A 17,165-nucleotide genomic window follows, 5' to 3' on the forward strand; every position below is an offset into this window, starting at 1 on the left:
GAATGGATAAGGAACTATAAAGAACTGTCCCTTATTTTCAGCCTACATATCCACTGGGCAAAAGCAATTCCTTTGTGAATCAATATCTAAATGGTAATAACCTCGTGGCTGGAAAGAATGTGAGAATTTGTAATGGCATATTCTAACTAAAGTAGTGTTCACTTGCTTTATAATGCACGAATGCATCAAATTATCTCATGCAGTTAAAATAGAAACATATGCAATACAACTACAAAATGCAAAGCCCCTTACTTAGAACACTGATGGAATAATACTGATCACACAATGTTTTCTATAAAAACTGTTTCTTGAATTTTTTTTTCTTTCATAAAGTCCATCATATTCTAAGTAGATCAGACTAAGTGCTATCCCAATACAATAGATGAGCCCTCTTTGCATCCCGTGCTTGATTTTGGAGTCAAACCCTAAGGAATTTGAAGAAATTATGGTTTTAGAGCTGTGCAACTTCTATTAGAGGAGTATCCTCATCATCTGTCAAAGAAAATGAGGTATTCCTTTGAAAATAAGAGGGTCAGCAAATGGTAGGATATTTTTGTGTTAAAGCTACAAATACAGGAAAAAAAAATAATGAGGATGATGAAATTCACCTAAGGACAATATTTTCAATCAGAGGAACAATTTTCATGGTTAGTACATCAAGAACATGGAAAAAAATTCTGAAAGAACTCTCTCATTTTCTAAGACTGAACTAAGCATTAATAGACCTCTGGCCTAACACTGTAAGTATGTTGTTTGGTCAGCTACATCATTACAGTCTTATCCATCATGATAAAGAATTAGCTTCAGAGAAATAAACTTCAAAAAACTGAGTTTCAAAAGAACCTTAGGACAAAGAATGAAACATATTTAATGACTGACTGACCATTCTCTTTGAGGCTGCTAGAAAGTACTATGAACAATATCACTGTTGACAGTGCAATGAAACCAAATCTCCTTACTAATGGACAAATAAAGCAGTTTACCAAGCAGCAACCATTTGACAGTTTCCTGCAAAAAATGTTAATCACAGTCAAAATTACTTCAAGAGAATAAGCAACAATTTAATAATACATCATTCTTACCTGCATGTTGTAGCTAACCTTTGTGATTACCGATGTACTAGAATCTCTAAGCACTTGCAGACTGATTAAAGTTGTTTTCTTATGAGCCACAGCAAAACGAGATCCCACAGCAAAATATACTAAACCATGAGGTGCATCACTTTCAAGAACTGTTACAAATGCAAATCTGGCACTGCTGTTCAATGCAGCTCCTGCACTTACAGCATACAGCTCAACAAAAAAGTATGTTTCAAATTCAGGTATCTGTAAACAAGGAACAATTTTTCATATCATTAAAGGATCTGTTAATTTCTACAAGCTTTAGAAAGTGTATACTTTTTTTTTATATGCAGTGAATTACTTGCACTAACACTTATCACAAACAATTTTATTGCAATATGCAGTATGACAAAGCATACCCTCAAAATAATGTTGCAATAGGCACCACATTGTCACGTGCAATAGTGACATCTGAGGTTTCACCCGATGATTGCAGTAAAACAGCTGTTTATACATTACAGTTATTGATATTTTTGCTATAAGACATTATAGTAAACTCTTTCAGAGCTTCACTTTCCAGATTATGGAATTACATGTGGAATATGTTTTCTGAGAAATGTGCACTTTCTTCTTGCCTTACAAAAAACATGTCACGCCTAACTACCTGTGGAAAAAATACATAGGAGCAAGATACTGGGGGTTAAATAGCATATATTTTTAATTAAGTTGTTGTTAAGTAATTCTTATGTCATTCTTTAAATAGAACTATCTTGACTAATGGATGGCAGGCTCTAATTTATTGGAATGCCACAGGAACCTTTTGACTTCCATCAGCAACTGGTAGATTAGTACGCATTTGAGTTCCATGTCTCTGCAACTGCTGCACAGCTGTTACTAAAGAATCATGTCTCTCCATTAAACTAAGCAACCTGTGATTCACTACTGTATGTATTTTATTAATTTGCTCTTTAAGAATAACATCTGAAGAAGGAAGATGGCTCTCTTCATGAACTATGACTATGTATCCTTATTGTTTTCTACCTCTTGCACAACATTGTAGAAAGTAGTCAGAAAAAATGGAGGAAAACTTCTTTTCTGTTCCCCATGCTTCAGTTTTGACACTAGCCCAGCTGCTAGGATAATTTCCTGGGAAGTTTCAAACTTTTTGAACACACTGTAAGAATGAGAAACATTAATCCCACATTTCTTAAGTAATTGCTCTATTACAATTATTGCAGTGATCCTCTTATCTTCAACAACAGTGACTGAATGTTGTGTTTTGTTTTAATTAAATGATAGCTGAGTTTTTGACTTTGAGCTGGCCTCTCAAGGCAGTTAGGCTTACACATACCCAACTGGCAAATGCTAAATGGTTCCAGTGGATGATGGCTGCTAAACCAGACTTCACTACTCTCAACCTGGATATGTACAGATTTTCAGATGTTGAGTTCTTACGCAGTTCTATGATTGACCAGCATTCACAGATATGTGAGACTTAAGTAAAAAAAACACGTAGAAGTTGTACTAGAAGTTTTTTGGTGAACATTATTTTTTAATAGGATTTTTTTTTAATAGGATATGGTTCATAAAAATCACACAAATGAGTGTTTGACAGTTAAAAAATTTTCTGTGCGAAGGTTGAGAATTTAGCATATGAATGAACGTTTCAGTGAAATGACACCTTCCTGTTTTTTCCTATAGTTATGTGGAAAGTGAGACCTGTAGTTTACTCTTCAAATTAAATACTCAACTCTTTTCTGAATTTTAACCAATCACAATGGAGGCAGTAAAAACTTGTAAATAAAATCTGTTTTATTTACTGAGAAACTGAGAAACTGAGTGGATGTTGTTTTCAAGCCACATCTTATGCATCAGTTCCTTAGTACCAGAGATTTATTTTTTCGTCTTGATAAATCACAATTCAGTGACACTGTGCTGTACCTAAATGTACACTAACTACTTACATTATCAGGTTTTATTTCAATTGAGATGTTGCACATTGTTTGACCTGCCATGCAAGTAGTGGATCCCAGCACAGACACAAGTTCATTCTCCAAATTCACACCATCTTTCAGAAGGACAGCGCTTGTTTCATTAAATGTCACACGCCAAAAGACCTTCACATCTTCAAATGCCCTATAACCAAATTTAAAGAATAAATGTATTCAAAATGAACAAAGCAACAAGCTGACTTAGGATGGAAAACTCCGTAAATACTTCTTCTCAAATATGCACAGAAAAAAATGTATGCATACAAAAAATAACACGGGAAGGAAATAAAGCAATGATGAACACCCACATTCTTCTTGACTTTTCCTTTAGAAAACATGGCATCAACTGCAAAATAGACACTGGTGTCTGAAATTCAAGGATGTACTCAATTACTTTCTTTAATACTATGGTAATCAATTGTCTGGAAAACCAGTCAGAATCTGACTTTCCTGTAAATCTGAGGAACATAGAACATTTGAGGATATTTGTTTAAAGTACATATAAATGTACAACAAATGCATACATTAGAAAAAATACAGTCTGTGCTACTCAAGACACAAGTATAGTTCTAACACTTAGGCACCGTGTTAATTACTCATTCAAATATTCATACCCTCTATATACTACGCAGGAAGATGAGAATTTCAATTTCACTTTCAGCAGTGCAAATCCTTAACCTAAGCAAAACTTTCACATCCACGCAGCAGCCACATAGTGAGGTTTCCCTTTTTTGTTTAATAGAAGCGCAGTGACAGGACCTAATCATATTAACGCCTGTTTGCGAAAATCTGGGAAATTATTAAATGAGCTGGAAGGCAAAAACTATTTTAAAAATTCTACAATAGCCTCTTCCACTACCAGCAGCACCCTTGATTTAACACAGAATGTACGCAGAGTACTTGAATCAGTTGCTGTCTGCACCTGTTCGATTGCCTTGCAACGACCAGCAGCACCTCTCTGTTTTCTGAGTCTTCATCAAGTATAAGACCACTTTGTACTTCTGGAATGAATCCCAAAATGCCATTCTGAAGATCACTTCCTATATAGGAAACAGCCCATGAAATTAATTAGCTAGGAAATTAAGTTGGGACTAAATTTTTTAATTTTTTCTCTTAAAAAAAAAAAAAAAAAAAAAAAAAAAAAAAAAAAAAAGAAGATTAAAAAAATGGGTACCAAAAGTATGCTTTAAAGGACTACTGTAGGATGCCTCAAGAAAATTTCCTTTAGTAGTACTCTTCTTTATGTACATTCCTTATTTATCTCCAAATTCACATGTTGGCATTTCTGCACTTTATGTATTTTAACCTACAGAATTCCTTTGAAAGTAAATTTCTTACGAGAATCCTGGTACCATCTGTGAACATAAATCTATATTTTCACCAGTCATCAGCAAACTGACTGAATTTCTGTCCTCTGATATCAAGAGGCTAGGTGTTAAAGTAGTCAAGAACAGTTTCATAAACTTTATTTAGAATTACCCTAAGAGATACCCACTCCAGTTATAACATGTCTACTTAGAACTTATAACTGTTTTTTCTAAACAGAAATTGTCTTCGTTGTACCCCTAGATTGTAACTTTGTCATAGCTAGTTATGCTTCCTATGACCTGTAAAGATTCCAAGGGCATGACTTCACCTTTCTTATTCCACCCACCCACTACCTTGAATTCAGTTATTTTCCCGTATTTGTAATTTGTTTTCTTCTTCTCTTTAATTCAACGTATGAAACTAGAGAGCTGGAAAATACTGTGTTGTTCTCATTAGAACATAAATAGCTTCAGAAAAGCAGCAAAGGAGAAAACAAGCAAACAACCAACCAATCAAAGCCCGAAACAGAGCTTAAACAGTATCAAAATACAGAAACACTTTCCCTGTTATTTTTATACCTCATAAAGCATCAGGCATTGTGGAAGTGACAATAGGAAAAAAACCACAAAAAACGAAAAACACCAAAAATGCAGTGCCACTACATATAAGACAAAACCACTAAAACTTAGCCCTTCCCTTCATGATAGGAATGCGAGCAGAGATGAGCAGCATCTATAAGCGTATTTTGAGCTAAATTGCTAATGGATGCATATTGGGCTTTAGTATATTAGATGTTTTCTCCAAACTGAAAAAGTCAAGATTTGACATAATACCCTGTTTATTTTCCAAGAAAAAAGCCAAAATTCACATAAATACTTTGAGAAGTACCTATAGTTATTTACTATTATTTAATTCCAATACATTTACTTATTTAGAGGAGGAAAACAAAATAAACTGGTACCTGCAATAATCACAGTTGCAAAAGCAGCAAATCCATATTCATCCTTTCCTTTCACAATCTGAGCTCCATGTTTAGGATCTGAGAGGAAAACATAAAACAATTCCTGTCCTTCAGGCTCATCATCATCAAAAATTTTTATGGACACCTTGCTTTCTCTTTCTCCATCCAGCAAAGTCAGAGAGACTGACTGTTCCTCAAAATCTTCTCCTTCATTTGCCCACGTATAGTTTGATTTTCCATAAACATTTTCCAAAGGATATAGATCTACTCCACTCTGTGCACTTATTCCTCCAAAGGTTTTAATGGTTACTTCAATATTGCCAGTAAACCCCTGGGTCCTTCTGATATTAATTATCACTGTGTTGAGAGTATTATTGATTGCATCTTCTTCAACATGAATAAACTCTGGCCCCAAACTTAGTATTCCATGAAGAATATCATTAGCCAGGATATTAATTGTTGCAACACTGAAAGCTGGATTTAAACGTGGACTCCAGTCAAGTTTAGCAGGTTGAAAATCCAAAATTTCAACAGCAGTCAAATTTACAAAAAAATATTCCTCAATTTCAGAAAGAGTGTCATCAATTATTGATATTTCTATCATGGCATTTGTCTGAAAATGTGCAAATATAAGCTCCCCATTATGAATAGGCCTAAAGTCCTCTAGTGGTTTGGCACTTCCTGGAGTAGTCTGATATGTCAATTTAGTGACATTACTTCGAAATCCAAACAGTTTTTGGACATGTAGTGTGACTGACTCAACATCTTCTTCAACTGAAATGAATGTTGAGTTAAAAGCAAACTGGAATATCCCCAATGGCTCAATTTCAGCTATTGTAAATCCTGATCTGAAAAAGAACAGATATTGCAAATTGAATGATCAAACAGGAAATAAGAAATTTAGAAGACACAGAATAGTTTCCAGTGAACACTGTAAGAAATTGAACTAAAAGAAAAATTTGTAACACTTGAGGGAAGAAACAGCAACTATACAAGGTAAGATGTAAATAGATTTTTTTAAAACACTGTTTTAAATCATTGCCACACAGCCTTTCATAGGCTTAATACAATCTCATTTAACACAGAATAAAGGATATATTAAGGAAGGACTTCATGAGAAAATGGAGAGGGAAAAACAGCTATAATTTTTTCTATTGTGGACAAAAAGCAGGGAGATACATTACAATACAGCCTTTCAGAGAAATGCCAGTCATAACTATAGAACAAACTTCCTGTAGAAAATGAAAATTGTGGACTACACTGATGATAGTAGATCTACCATTTTAGCCAGGGAGCAGATAGAATCTATTTGAAGACTTACAGTGGGATTTTGAACTATTAACCATACTCTCTCAATATTAGTCATACTTTTTTTTTTCCAGATTTGAGCACCATTAATAAGTATCAGTTTGAACTCTATTATATTCATACTAAATCTATACCCTTATTATAAGAAATAAAACGCATAAAGTTGAAAACTGTGATAATCTGCTTCCAAAAAGGCCTTTACTAAACTTTGGGCCTTACATTTCTGCTGTAACTGACCCAGTATTCAACGCTATAGGCTACCAATTAGCAGTAAATTACAGCATGTGATTTTCGTTAACAAACTAGACACTTTTCATCACTAAGGGAGTTAAAATTATCAGCTTTGCCTCCTGTGGGATCTAGTGTTAAGTTTTCTAAAAACATCATTCTTGTACACTCAAGATTTTTAACTCACATGTTAAATAGGTGCTCTGAGGACACCAGTCCACAGAACATACAAGCCTAGGAGAATGAGTCTGTCCAGGGAGTTTAGTCATCCAGTTCATTCCTTACTTCCTTCTGACTTGCCGGTATAATTGTAATGTGGAGAAGCAAATACCTTTCTCCATACACGGTGTAGTTCTATGTCCATTCATTTTATACCACTTTTAGCTATCAATAAATAAGGAAGAACGAAAATAAAATAGTTTGAAGAATCGGTAACAATCTATTTGAGATGGAGGACTATATTAAATGGAATAGTTCTATTTTTAAGAAGAAAAATATTTTTTAATATAAATGAAGCATTTTCTGAACATTTTTTTTTTTGTTTCAATTTATTTGAAATAGCATTTTGTCACCTAAGAACACCTTATTACTATTTTCTAGGGAGACTAATGAAAACATTCTTCAGCTTCCTGGCTAAAGTTGTTGATCTTGGTTCTTCATTTTCTTAACTGTCCCTATGATTTGAGACACATTCTGGATACCCTGCATCCTCCTGGCATGAAATACACTGGAATTTGAGAGAAGCGTCAGTTCTGGTAATATTGGATCTGTGGAACTGAAACAAGACTTACAAATTCATCAAAAAAAGCACTACCCTTTCTATCTGTTTATAACTTAAAAGTGGTTTTTATAAGGCATAATCCTGTATACAGATAATAATTCTTCCAGTATCTGTGAAACTAAAAATTTAAAGTAATAACCTTACCTCAGTTGAGCCCCACCAGACACATTGCTGTGCACTTCTGTTAAAGAGATGGCAAATGACTCACGTTTATTTTTATCTGGAGTAGCCTGAAATGAGATTACTTTACTTTCATCACCAGAGGAAAACAGAACAATACCTGAAGAAAAAGAGAGAGGAGAGGGCACAGTTCAAAGTCATTAAATAGAAATTCTCATTCCACCTGAATATATGCTGAGATAGGGTTTGCAATGACAATTCCACTCCATTTAGCAACAATAAATTGGTTAACAGTCTTTCCTATACAAAGTTGTCCATTAGGGCATAGCATTATGATTACCTCACAGATGGGCATCAATGACATTTAGTTCTTCCTCTACTCATGAATGAAACAAACTGCATGCAAATAAAAAGCAGACCATACAATTATTTTCTATTGAGACTTTATTAATGTAGGAAATATTTACAGATATCAATAAGAAAAACAGTTATGCAACTGTCATACCTCCTTCCTCGGATAATCACTTACCAAAAGGAGGAGTAATATTGCCTGGCTGAATGAAGTCAGTGGTTAGTTCTGGTGGGTATCCTGAAATCCAGTTAACTGTTACAGAGCCATAAACTCCTTTTCTGGTTATGACAGCCTGACCTGTTCCTGCTACAATATTTGTAAGTTGTAAAATCACAGATTCAAAGCCAACCTGGGGAAACATAACAGATTTTCTTACAGAAAATGGAGTAAGAATAGGCAATAACACATGTGCAAGCATACTATATATTTTAAAACAGGTATTTCACAATCATTTTACATGTAGTTGTGATGCAAGTTTAAAGTATATGAACAGATACTCACACACTCAATTCCTTAAAAAATCTACAATAATTTTTTAATTCTGAGATTTTTGAAAATTAAATCTCAGAGAAAAGAACTAATATGACTTGGATTTCTCTACTGAAAACATTAAAAGAAAAACATAACCTGTCCATGATGTTCACAGTAATAGCTATAGTAGTGAACATATATACACATGTGTGTGCACAGAGATAGAATCAATAACTGTGTATCCAGTGCAAATAAATTACTGCCATATAATAACTTTAACAGAATATTCTTGCTGGCATAATCTACTTTTCCTTTTCTTTAAGCAGCAGATTAGGTTAAAGGATAATTCTCACATTCTAAAAGCAGTTACTGGGTAAGCATTGTCAGAAACAATATTGAAGTAAATAATACTGATAGAGTTTTAAGTTCAATTAGAAATTAAAAGAAATATTAGGGCTTTAAGACAAATAAAATTACTTAAAAACTTAAAATTTAAGAATTCCATTATCTTTGCCTGATACATAAGAAATCATCTGAAGCACATATACTGTATTTGAATAGACAAATTCTCTTTTCTCACTGTCATATGAAGTGGCCAAAGTTAGAATTTCTCACACTGTGATTAGCCAAATGTATTGCCAACTGCATTAAAAACCAGCATGATTTCTACATCTTCTAGCATAAGCTACTATATAGCTGTTGTTATCTACTTTGCGGCTCCCTTACGTAAATGCAGAATTAGTTCAGAATAACTTCTTGCCTTTTAAATCTCAGCATATTCATTTAGCGTAAAGAAAAATATATATTCTGTTCTGAAAGCAATGCCTCCCATTTTATTATGTCAGCCCATGATATCAGAGGCAGATGTCGGTGGTATGGCCATGCAGGTTGAACCTTCCTGCCAACATCCCATTACATGTTGCTGTGTGACTGTGACAGATGGCAGTAGAGGGGCAGTCAGGCAGAATGGCATCTGACATGGAAGTATTAGTCAAACAAATACTTCACTGTGTGTCGCTGAATTCTTCCATGCAGAAAAAGAAACATCCACTGACATTTATTGATGCTTGCTGAACATTTATGGAGACCAAACAGTGAGCGTGAGCACAATGATGGGGAGGTGGTACCCTTCAGCAGTGGCAGCAGCAATTTGAAAGACAAGCCATGTTCTGGATGGCCATGCACAGTTGTCACATCACAAAATAAAGAGCATCTCAATCAGCTCATCTGTGCAGATCAGACAATCATGGTGACTATGTTGAAAAATAGTGTTGTAGCTGAGAACATGCTCTACCAAAAAAGGTAATTGTGTTGTATGCATCTGTTGTAGTTCCCACAAAATAAATAGGAGGCATTACTTTCAGAATGAATAGCATAAATTAACTGTAATATTTACATTATTTACTGTTGCTTTAAATACACAGATACATCAAAATTATTGGTTGGAGGGACATTTTCTTGCAGTATTAACACATTTCTATAAAAATTAAAAACTGTGTATCCAGAAAAGTACATGGTATAAAAATTACAAAAGTCTTGTCACTCATTAAATTGGTAGCAATGAAAAAAACTTTAAGGAGCAAACTGAATCGTAACTGCACTTATCTTTTGAATGAGGCATGGTAGAAATGTTATACTGCAGCCTGATATATAATACTGACCTGTGAATTGGCAGCCTCTGCAGGAACAAGCACAACAGCTGACTTTGCTTTTCCTAATATTTTAGGCACATCCTTGGCACTTTCCCTAGCCAGGCTTACATTAATCAGTTCCAGGGTAAAATTCAAGCCCAATAAAAGGAATGCCTAAAAACGGGAAAATTTAATTTAAAAGGTAGAAAATTAATTCCAGAAAAAGCATGATATCCACCAGTTCAAAAAATTAAGTAGCAGGTTGATGAGTAGAACTTTTGTTCTACTTACATACAAAAGCAGTGTTTTCAAGACTAGCATTTTGTTATCTTGCACAAAAGAACTACAGGTAAAACATCAATATTGAAAATGTGATTGACCAGTAGTTTGTTGAACTCTGAACTTGCAAAGCATTTATTGTCATTTTAATAAATTGTAAATGGAAAAGCGGGGCTCAGCTCACTTTTATCTTTACTGTTCACCACATTGTGAACGTAACTCTTTTCTAGGTATACCAAATAACCTGACAATGCTGACAACAAATATATCTGCTGCTTTATATGTCAGCAGCAACAGATCACTACTGACAATTCAAAACGGAAACTTGAGAAAGTATTTTCTGATGCATAAGATAATAAAATATGGAAATCATAATAATGAAGATCAGTGATGGAAACAAACTATATCAACATATGCATAGAAGTGATTTTGCAAATATCCTCTGAAAGCACAATATTTAAGTCCACTTCTTCCCAGAAATAGGATATACATAAGGTTTAAAATGTCTTCTTTGCTCTTTCTTCATAGCGGATACTGCTGAGAGTATAGCAACTCATTCTGGCACATTTGCATAGATACTAGATATCTAAGGATCTAAAAGCATTATACAGACCTGGCTGCTTATTGGCACTCTTTTCACACCAAAGCTGGCACCATCTTTTATGGTGAGATATCCCCTCTCATTTTCAGGTGCAATTAGTTCTTTTTCTTGATGAGACAAGATTTGGTATTCAATGACCACTTCTCCAAATGTCCCAGCATGCCGAGTTACATTAATCTGAACATATCGATCAAGGTCTTTCTCAACCAATACTGACTGCTGATCAGAGTACAAGGCAAATACTCCATGGGGATCATCATTTGCAAAAACATTTATTTTTGAAATTCTTTTATCATCATCTAGCTCTGCTCCACCTTCTACTGAAATCAGTTGAACTATGTAGTTCTCATCCAGTTCAGGAACATCATCAGGTAACAGGTAGATAATTATTTCTGCTTTACTCTGTTGGTCAGCAATGACAACAGATCCCTCTGTTGTAAGAAAGTCACCTGTCATGTCAAATTCACTATATAACTTCCAGTGAACCTAAAATGAGTTAAAAAAAAGCAAAAGAAAACAAAGTTACACACAGAATCAGAAACATACATACACTTTGAACCACGTTTAAAAATTGCTTATATTTTTGACGCCGTAATATCTTTGCTGTCTGTCCTCTCTCCAAGTTTCTTTAGAATAGAAATTTGTCAAGAATCCTCATTTAATACAGCATATTCATGCATTAATTAGAATAAAATAAATAAATAAACAGCAATTAAATAATTGCTAAAACACAGACCTCAAAAATACTTCAGCCAAATAGCAGTGAGAGTGGTGGACCAAAATAGTTGGCACTTACCTTCTAAATACAGCTGGAAAAAAGGTAAATTTTGATGTTCTCAAAGAAAGTTCACTATAAAAATATACTCTCCTCTCCCAACAAAACCAAATGAAGATGGCACCAGAAAGAAAAGAGACAACTACAATGCTATATTTCTTTTCTCTCTATAAGTGAGGAGACTGAATATGACTTTTCAAACCACAGACAATTAAGCTGAACCCCTTGCTAAATTCAGTCTGAAAGGCAACATTACAAAAATGCATTGGAGCAACAAACAATTGAAAGAAACAGAAATATATATATAAATATATATATTGCCTCTGTTCTTTATATGTTCACATTTCAGATTATTATGCAGATCATTTCAGAGTGCACTCTTATTAGAAAAAGAAATAAGAATGAGAATACCGTTATGTTTCCCAAAGTGCCTTGAACTCGTCTGAGAAACAGTGTAATACTTCGTGGTCCTTCCAGTGCTGAGGGCTCTGTATAGTTTTGCTCAAATAATGATTCAGAAGCAAACTGTACAATTCCATTGGGATCACCAAACTTCTGTATCTGTAAACAGCAAACAACAACAAAATTAGAAATGCAGAATGAGCTATATTCTTGCTAAAATCATTAAATTTTTCATTCTGCTACAGGGCATACATCCACTAACTCTTCCTATTGACTTATCTCATCTGAATATTCAAGAGTTCAGTAGAAGTTAACAGAGTCTGTGAGAAGAACTTAAGAAACAGAATACAGGAACATCAGGGTATCAGAAGGGAGTGATATCAAGACCACATTCTCTCCCACACACATACAAGATTGTAAGAGAGTTGTAAGAGATCTGTGGATAACTTGCTGATTTGCGAGATCCTACAGTGATACCTGAAGAAGTCTGAGCAAGCTCTAAATTAAATGTGAATCAAAATTTGATGTACTCAGTAAATACACAAGCATCTTTATCTTTCATTAATTGAAACTTCCTATGAAAACAAACGGCAATGACAATTCTGTCTACTCAAGCCTCACTTAACAATAACAGCTTGTATATTGTAAATGGTTAAAACATATTTGAGAGAATAAATTAATTTTGAAAGAACTAGGAAAGAGTATCCCATGGAGATAAAATTAAGACACAACAGAGAAAGCAACAGTGTCCTCTTTTCAGTTTTCAGTGAACTCAAAACTGTCCAGACCTGTTTGATGGGTCAAAAGACACAAACAGACAATTGTATTTATAATAATTCATTGCTGCAAATTTATTCCAAAGTTTTTACCATGAATCCAAACTATCCTCTAAATCTTCTTTATTTATCTTCTGAACACTTGGAGAGAAACAAGGTAATAGTACACAAAGAACTAGAAATCCAATTAGTAAATATTTTGATTATTTTTGTATTCTTATACAATGATGTAGTTTCACCAGACATAAAGGCTATACGAAGAATCAAAGACTTCTGCCTTGGATTAGCTCTGCACAAACACTGGTGCCTACGGAGAAAACTATTTATTTGCATGCAAGGTGAAATATGGTATGCATTGGTATGCATTTCATTTCAAGGAATAAACCTAAGTCTCTGAAGGACAACCTTCAGAAAACCTGTAGAAAAAGGAGTTAAGTCCATCAATACATTACAACACTGGCCAGAAAAATCAATACAGCCAACAATTCCCCCCTCCCCTCCCCCTTATAAAAGTCTCATATAGAAATCCTTAACTTCAGTATCCCTAAAGGAAATATTTGTCCTTAACAGCTTTTCTGCCTTACTTCTCGGACTATCTGTCTTTCACTGTGATTTTTTTAATTTCTTTAATATGTGCTAGTGGGAGGAGAAGTAGAGTTCAAAATGGTGAACAGTTAGGAATTAAGACCCATTCATGCTCCCACCAAAGAGAACCACAAACTTCTGCAAGGAAGGCAGCTGAGTCAGGGCTTATATACTGATTTTTACCAATAGATTATTTGCAACATTTTCTTAAGAGCTCAAGTCATACCAATACATGTGAGTAGAAGAGACAAGAAAGCCAAATGACAAACTATCAGTATGATTAATTTTGAAAAATTTCACAGGATGAATTCCAGTATCAACAGAGATCTCAGAAAACAGAAAAGCAATAATGACTTACTATTATTGTAATGTTGTTTGCCTTTGGATCTATTTCTGTTTCACCTTTCACAAGGCTCAGTCTAATAACAAATATCTCCTGAACTTCAGTTTCTTCATGAGGATAGATTTGTAGATGAATAGTTCTTGGACCTCCTTCTCCGTCTCCAAAATAAAATGATCCATTCACAGGTTCACCAATATCACTATTCAAAGGAGATAAAATCTCTTCTGAATTGGGCCCTAAAATGTCCCAGTTAATCTGTGGAAGATATCAGTTTCAGAATAAGAGTGATGCTATGTTACAGTAGGCCTCCAAGAGCGAGAAATGACAGATCGCAATAAGTGAAATAAAGTTCCTTAATCTGGTAAGTAATGATGTTTAAATCTTTGTTGATTATAATGAACCACAAAATATTCACAATGAATTGCATGTAGAAAATTGAATAATCCTTTGGAAAAATAAGCATATCAAATTACAAAAGGAAATTGTGAGAGTTAACCACAATGCCAATTTATTAAAATTGATATGTATTAATAATATAAATGAATAGTTAGAAATGAAATAAATTTCCTTAGAGCACCTAATGGGAAAAACACAGGCCAGTTTTTAATTCTGCGCTTGTCCAGATTTTTTTCTGTGAAGCTCCCCAAGTAAATCAGTACTCACTCTGTATGTAATATTTGACCTAAAATGACAAACACTTATTTAATATTCTGCAATAAAAGTTTTAAATTCCTCAAATGATTTTTTGTACTTCTGCAGCCTGATTAAAAACTAGAATATTTTCAAGATTTCCTATAATTATATTTGCTTTTGAGGAGGCCATATTCTGCACTTTAAACATTGATTTTATTTTGATTACTTTAATTTTTTTCTGCTTTCTCAAATGACTTCTAGAGGAAAAAAAAAAAAAAAAGTCAAAGACAACTAAAACAATTTTGACATGGGAAAAAGATTTTCCAATATTTGTCAAGACTATGAAAGGCCTTGGTTCTTACTTATATCTTTATCATTGGTCTGGAAACCTAGAAAATTCATAATGAACATTTTATTGATTAAAAAAATTGACCAGCTTGAGGAATTAATTCAACTAAATTAAACGAAACCTGTAGTGCATGATACGAATCATGTTTCTGACAGGATTAGGAGCTAGCTTAAAACATTAGACCACAATAAAAGTTGAAAAAAATAAGGAGAAATAGAAAGGTTTAACTACATTTTTTGCTATACTGCAACTATACACAACAAAGGCATATAAAAAAACTGTAATCATCCCATCAGAAGTCAGTCAGAAAGAAGCTTTTGTAGGAAAATGTAGGAGTTTTTTGATCTAGCAACTGGAAAGCAACCAACATCTTCAACAGCCAGAGCCTACCTGTGTGTCTCCTAACAATCTTCCAGTTCTTTCCAGCACCAGAGACAGTGTCATGGGTATATCAGGATTGGGAAGTGTAATTCGACTTTCGTTAAGAAATCGGACAATGCCCAGGGGCGAGTCACTTTTAGCAATGGTGATCTGGCTCACTAAATGGAGTCCAAGGACTGCTCCACCAGTAGCTCCTGTCAGCTGGATTTCAAATTGCTCTTCAAATTCACTGGAAGAAAAAAAAGAAAAGAAAAAAAAAAAGAAAAGAGATTCAACTAATTCAATCATGGAGCTCTCTGAATATATGTAGAAGTCAGCTCAGTACTTACAACAGAAGATTCCTCCTTTTTACAACGAATGGTGATAAGTGAAATAAAAAGAATGTCCTACTTCCCATTTATGTTAAATATCTAATAAATACCTAATAATTTCGACAATCTCACAAATTGTTTACATTTCACATGTCTATGAAACTTCAATAATAGTTTCTCATTTCCATTTTAAATTTAGATGCATTTTTCATCACTACAACAATTTCCTTTTTTATTCAAATTCTACATATAGGTACACTGCTTACACTAAAAAAAAAAAAAAAAAAAAAAAGATTACTGAATAGTAATTTAATGATAAATCATCAGAAAAATAGATTACCTTTCGTCATCATCAATAATAGAGATGTAGATAAAAGTCTGGTTCTGGCCATGATAAAACGTGACTGAGTTGTTATGGATTACATAGTCAATACCATTGGGAAGTGCAGAAATACTTCGAGAAAGAAAATCAGCTGTTACATAGCCGTAAGTTCCACGCTTCCTCACAACAGGAATCATAATTACTCCAGCATCTTCCTCTACTACAAGAATGATTAAGAAAAATTACCATAGATATTTTACGTCAGATTTTTTTTAAATGTAAAGAATTAAGTATTTAAGTCCATTTCTTTCTGTACAAAAGAAGCTTCCACAAGCATTACTTTTGAAAACTGAATACTCCACTTCTAACATAATTTTAATGCAAGCAAGAAGTTGTTTCTTGTAGCACAGTAATACTTTCTTCTTCAATCAAGATGGAAGTTTATGTTCTAAAAACTTTGCCTGCTATTTTTCCATTTAGATCTTTAGTCAGTGACAAAAGCTAATGTAAGCATCTTCTACCAAATAAATAATAGGAAAAAAGATCTTATGCTGCTGTAACATCATTTGTATGAATGACTGGTTATTGTTCCTTTAAAAGAAAATTTTACACATTAAGACACTTTATCATACTATATTATGCTCATTTTATCTTCAGCAAATGTAAAAACAAATCTTCAGGATTAGGGAAAGTCAATGTGATAAATGAAGAAAATTTCAGATAGGTTTTAAACACTTAAGCAGAGAGGCTATCATCTTAGGAACAGCTTAAATTCAAAAGAAATACTCAAGAGCAAACTGAAATGGAGCTAGGTATGTTGAGAATTTAGGAGAATAATGACAAGGAAGTCATTTTATTAATGACTTTTATAGTCAATTATTTTAGCTGATATGAAATTTCATATTTTTACTTTCTTCAAGGGAGCAATAAACAGGTTTCAACTGTTTTTCAACTGCATATATATTAAGCCAGCTTAGTTACTATTTCTTAATGACAATACACGCATAAGAAATAGCTGAGTGAAACAACTGTTACATTTTCTTACGGTAATTTCCACTTAAAAAACCGAAGTAGTTTCAGTGTTACTGCTGAGCGTCTCAAACTGCAAACAGAATATTCTGGGTAAAGGAGACCTGTTCTTACAATGAAAGACACTGAAACACATAGTAGGCCATTTCTCTCGTTCCCTCACTCTC

General features: G+C 33.8%; 1 protein-coding gene across 1 annotated transcript in view; it reads right to left on the minus strand.

The window, feature by feature from the left end:
• ADGRV1 (adhesion G protein-coupled receptor V1) overlaps positions 1-17,165 on the minus strand; it is a 251,698-nt gene that overhangs the window by 139,460 nt on the left and 95,073 nt on the right. Inside the window, exons 67-78 of the mRNA XM_048931822.1 lie at positions 15,988-16,189; positions 15,346-15,565; positions 13,989-14,228; positions 12,279-12,428; positions 11,105-11,578; positions 10,243-10,386; positions 8,288-8,459; positions 7,783-7,918; positions 5,322-6,169; positions 3,975-4,092; positions 3,026-3,197; positions 1,083-1,325 (exon numbers count right to left, since the gene is read on the minus strand). Coding sequence (XP_048787779.1) covers positions 1,083-1,325; positions 3,026-3,197; positions 3,975-4,092; positions 5,322-6,169; positions 7,783-7,918; positions 8,288-8,459; positions 10,243-10,386; positions 11,105-11,578; positions 12,279-12,428; positions 13,989-14,228; positions 15,346-15,565; positions 15,988-16,189 — 3,119 coding nt within the window. The remainder of the gene's footprint in view (positions 1-1,082; positions 1,326-3,025; positions 3,198-3,974; positions 4,093-5,321; positions 6,170-7,782; positions 7,919-8,287; positions 8,460-10,242; positions 10,387-11,104; positions 11,579-12,278; positions 12,429-13,988; positions 14,229-15,345; positions 15,566-15,987; positions 16,190-17,165) is intronic.

This window comes from Lagopus muta, chromosome Z, assembly GCF_023343835.1.
Source record: "Lagopus muta isolate bLagMut1 chromosome Z, bLagMut1 primary, whole genome shotgun sequence".
Classification (NCBI taxonomy): Eukaryota; Metazoa; Chordata; class Aves; order Galliformes; family Phasianidae; genus Lagopus; species Lagopus muta.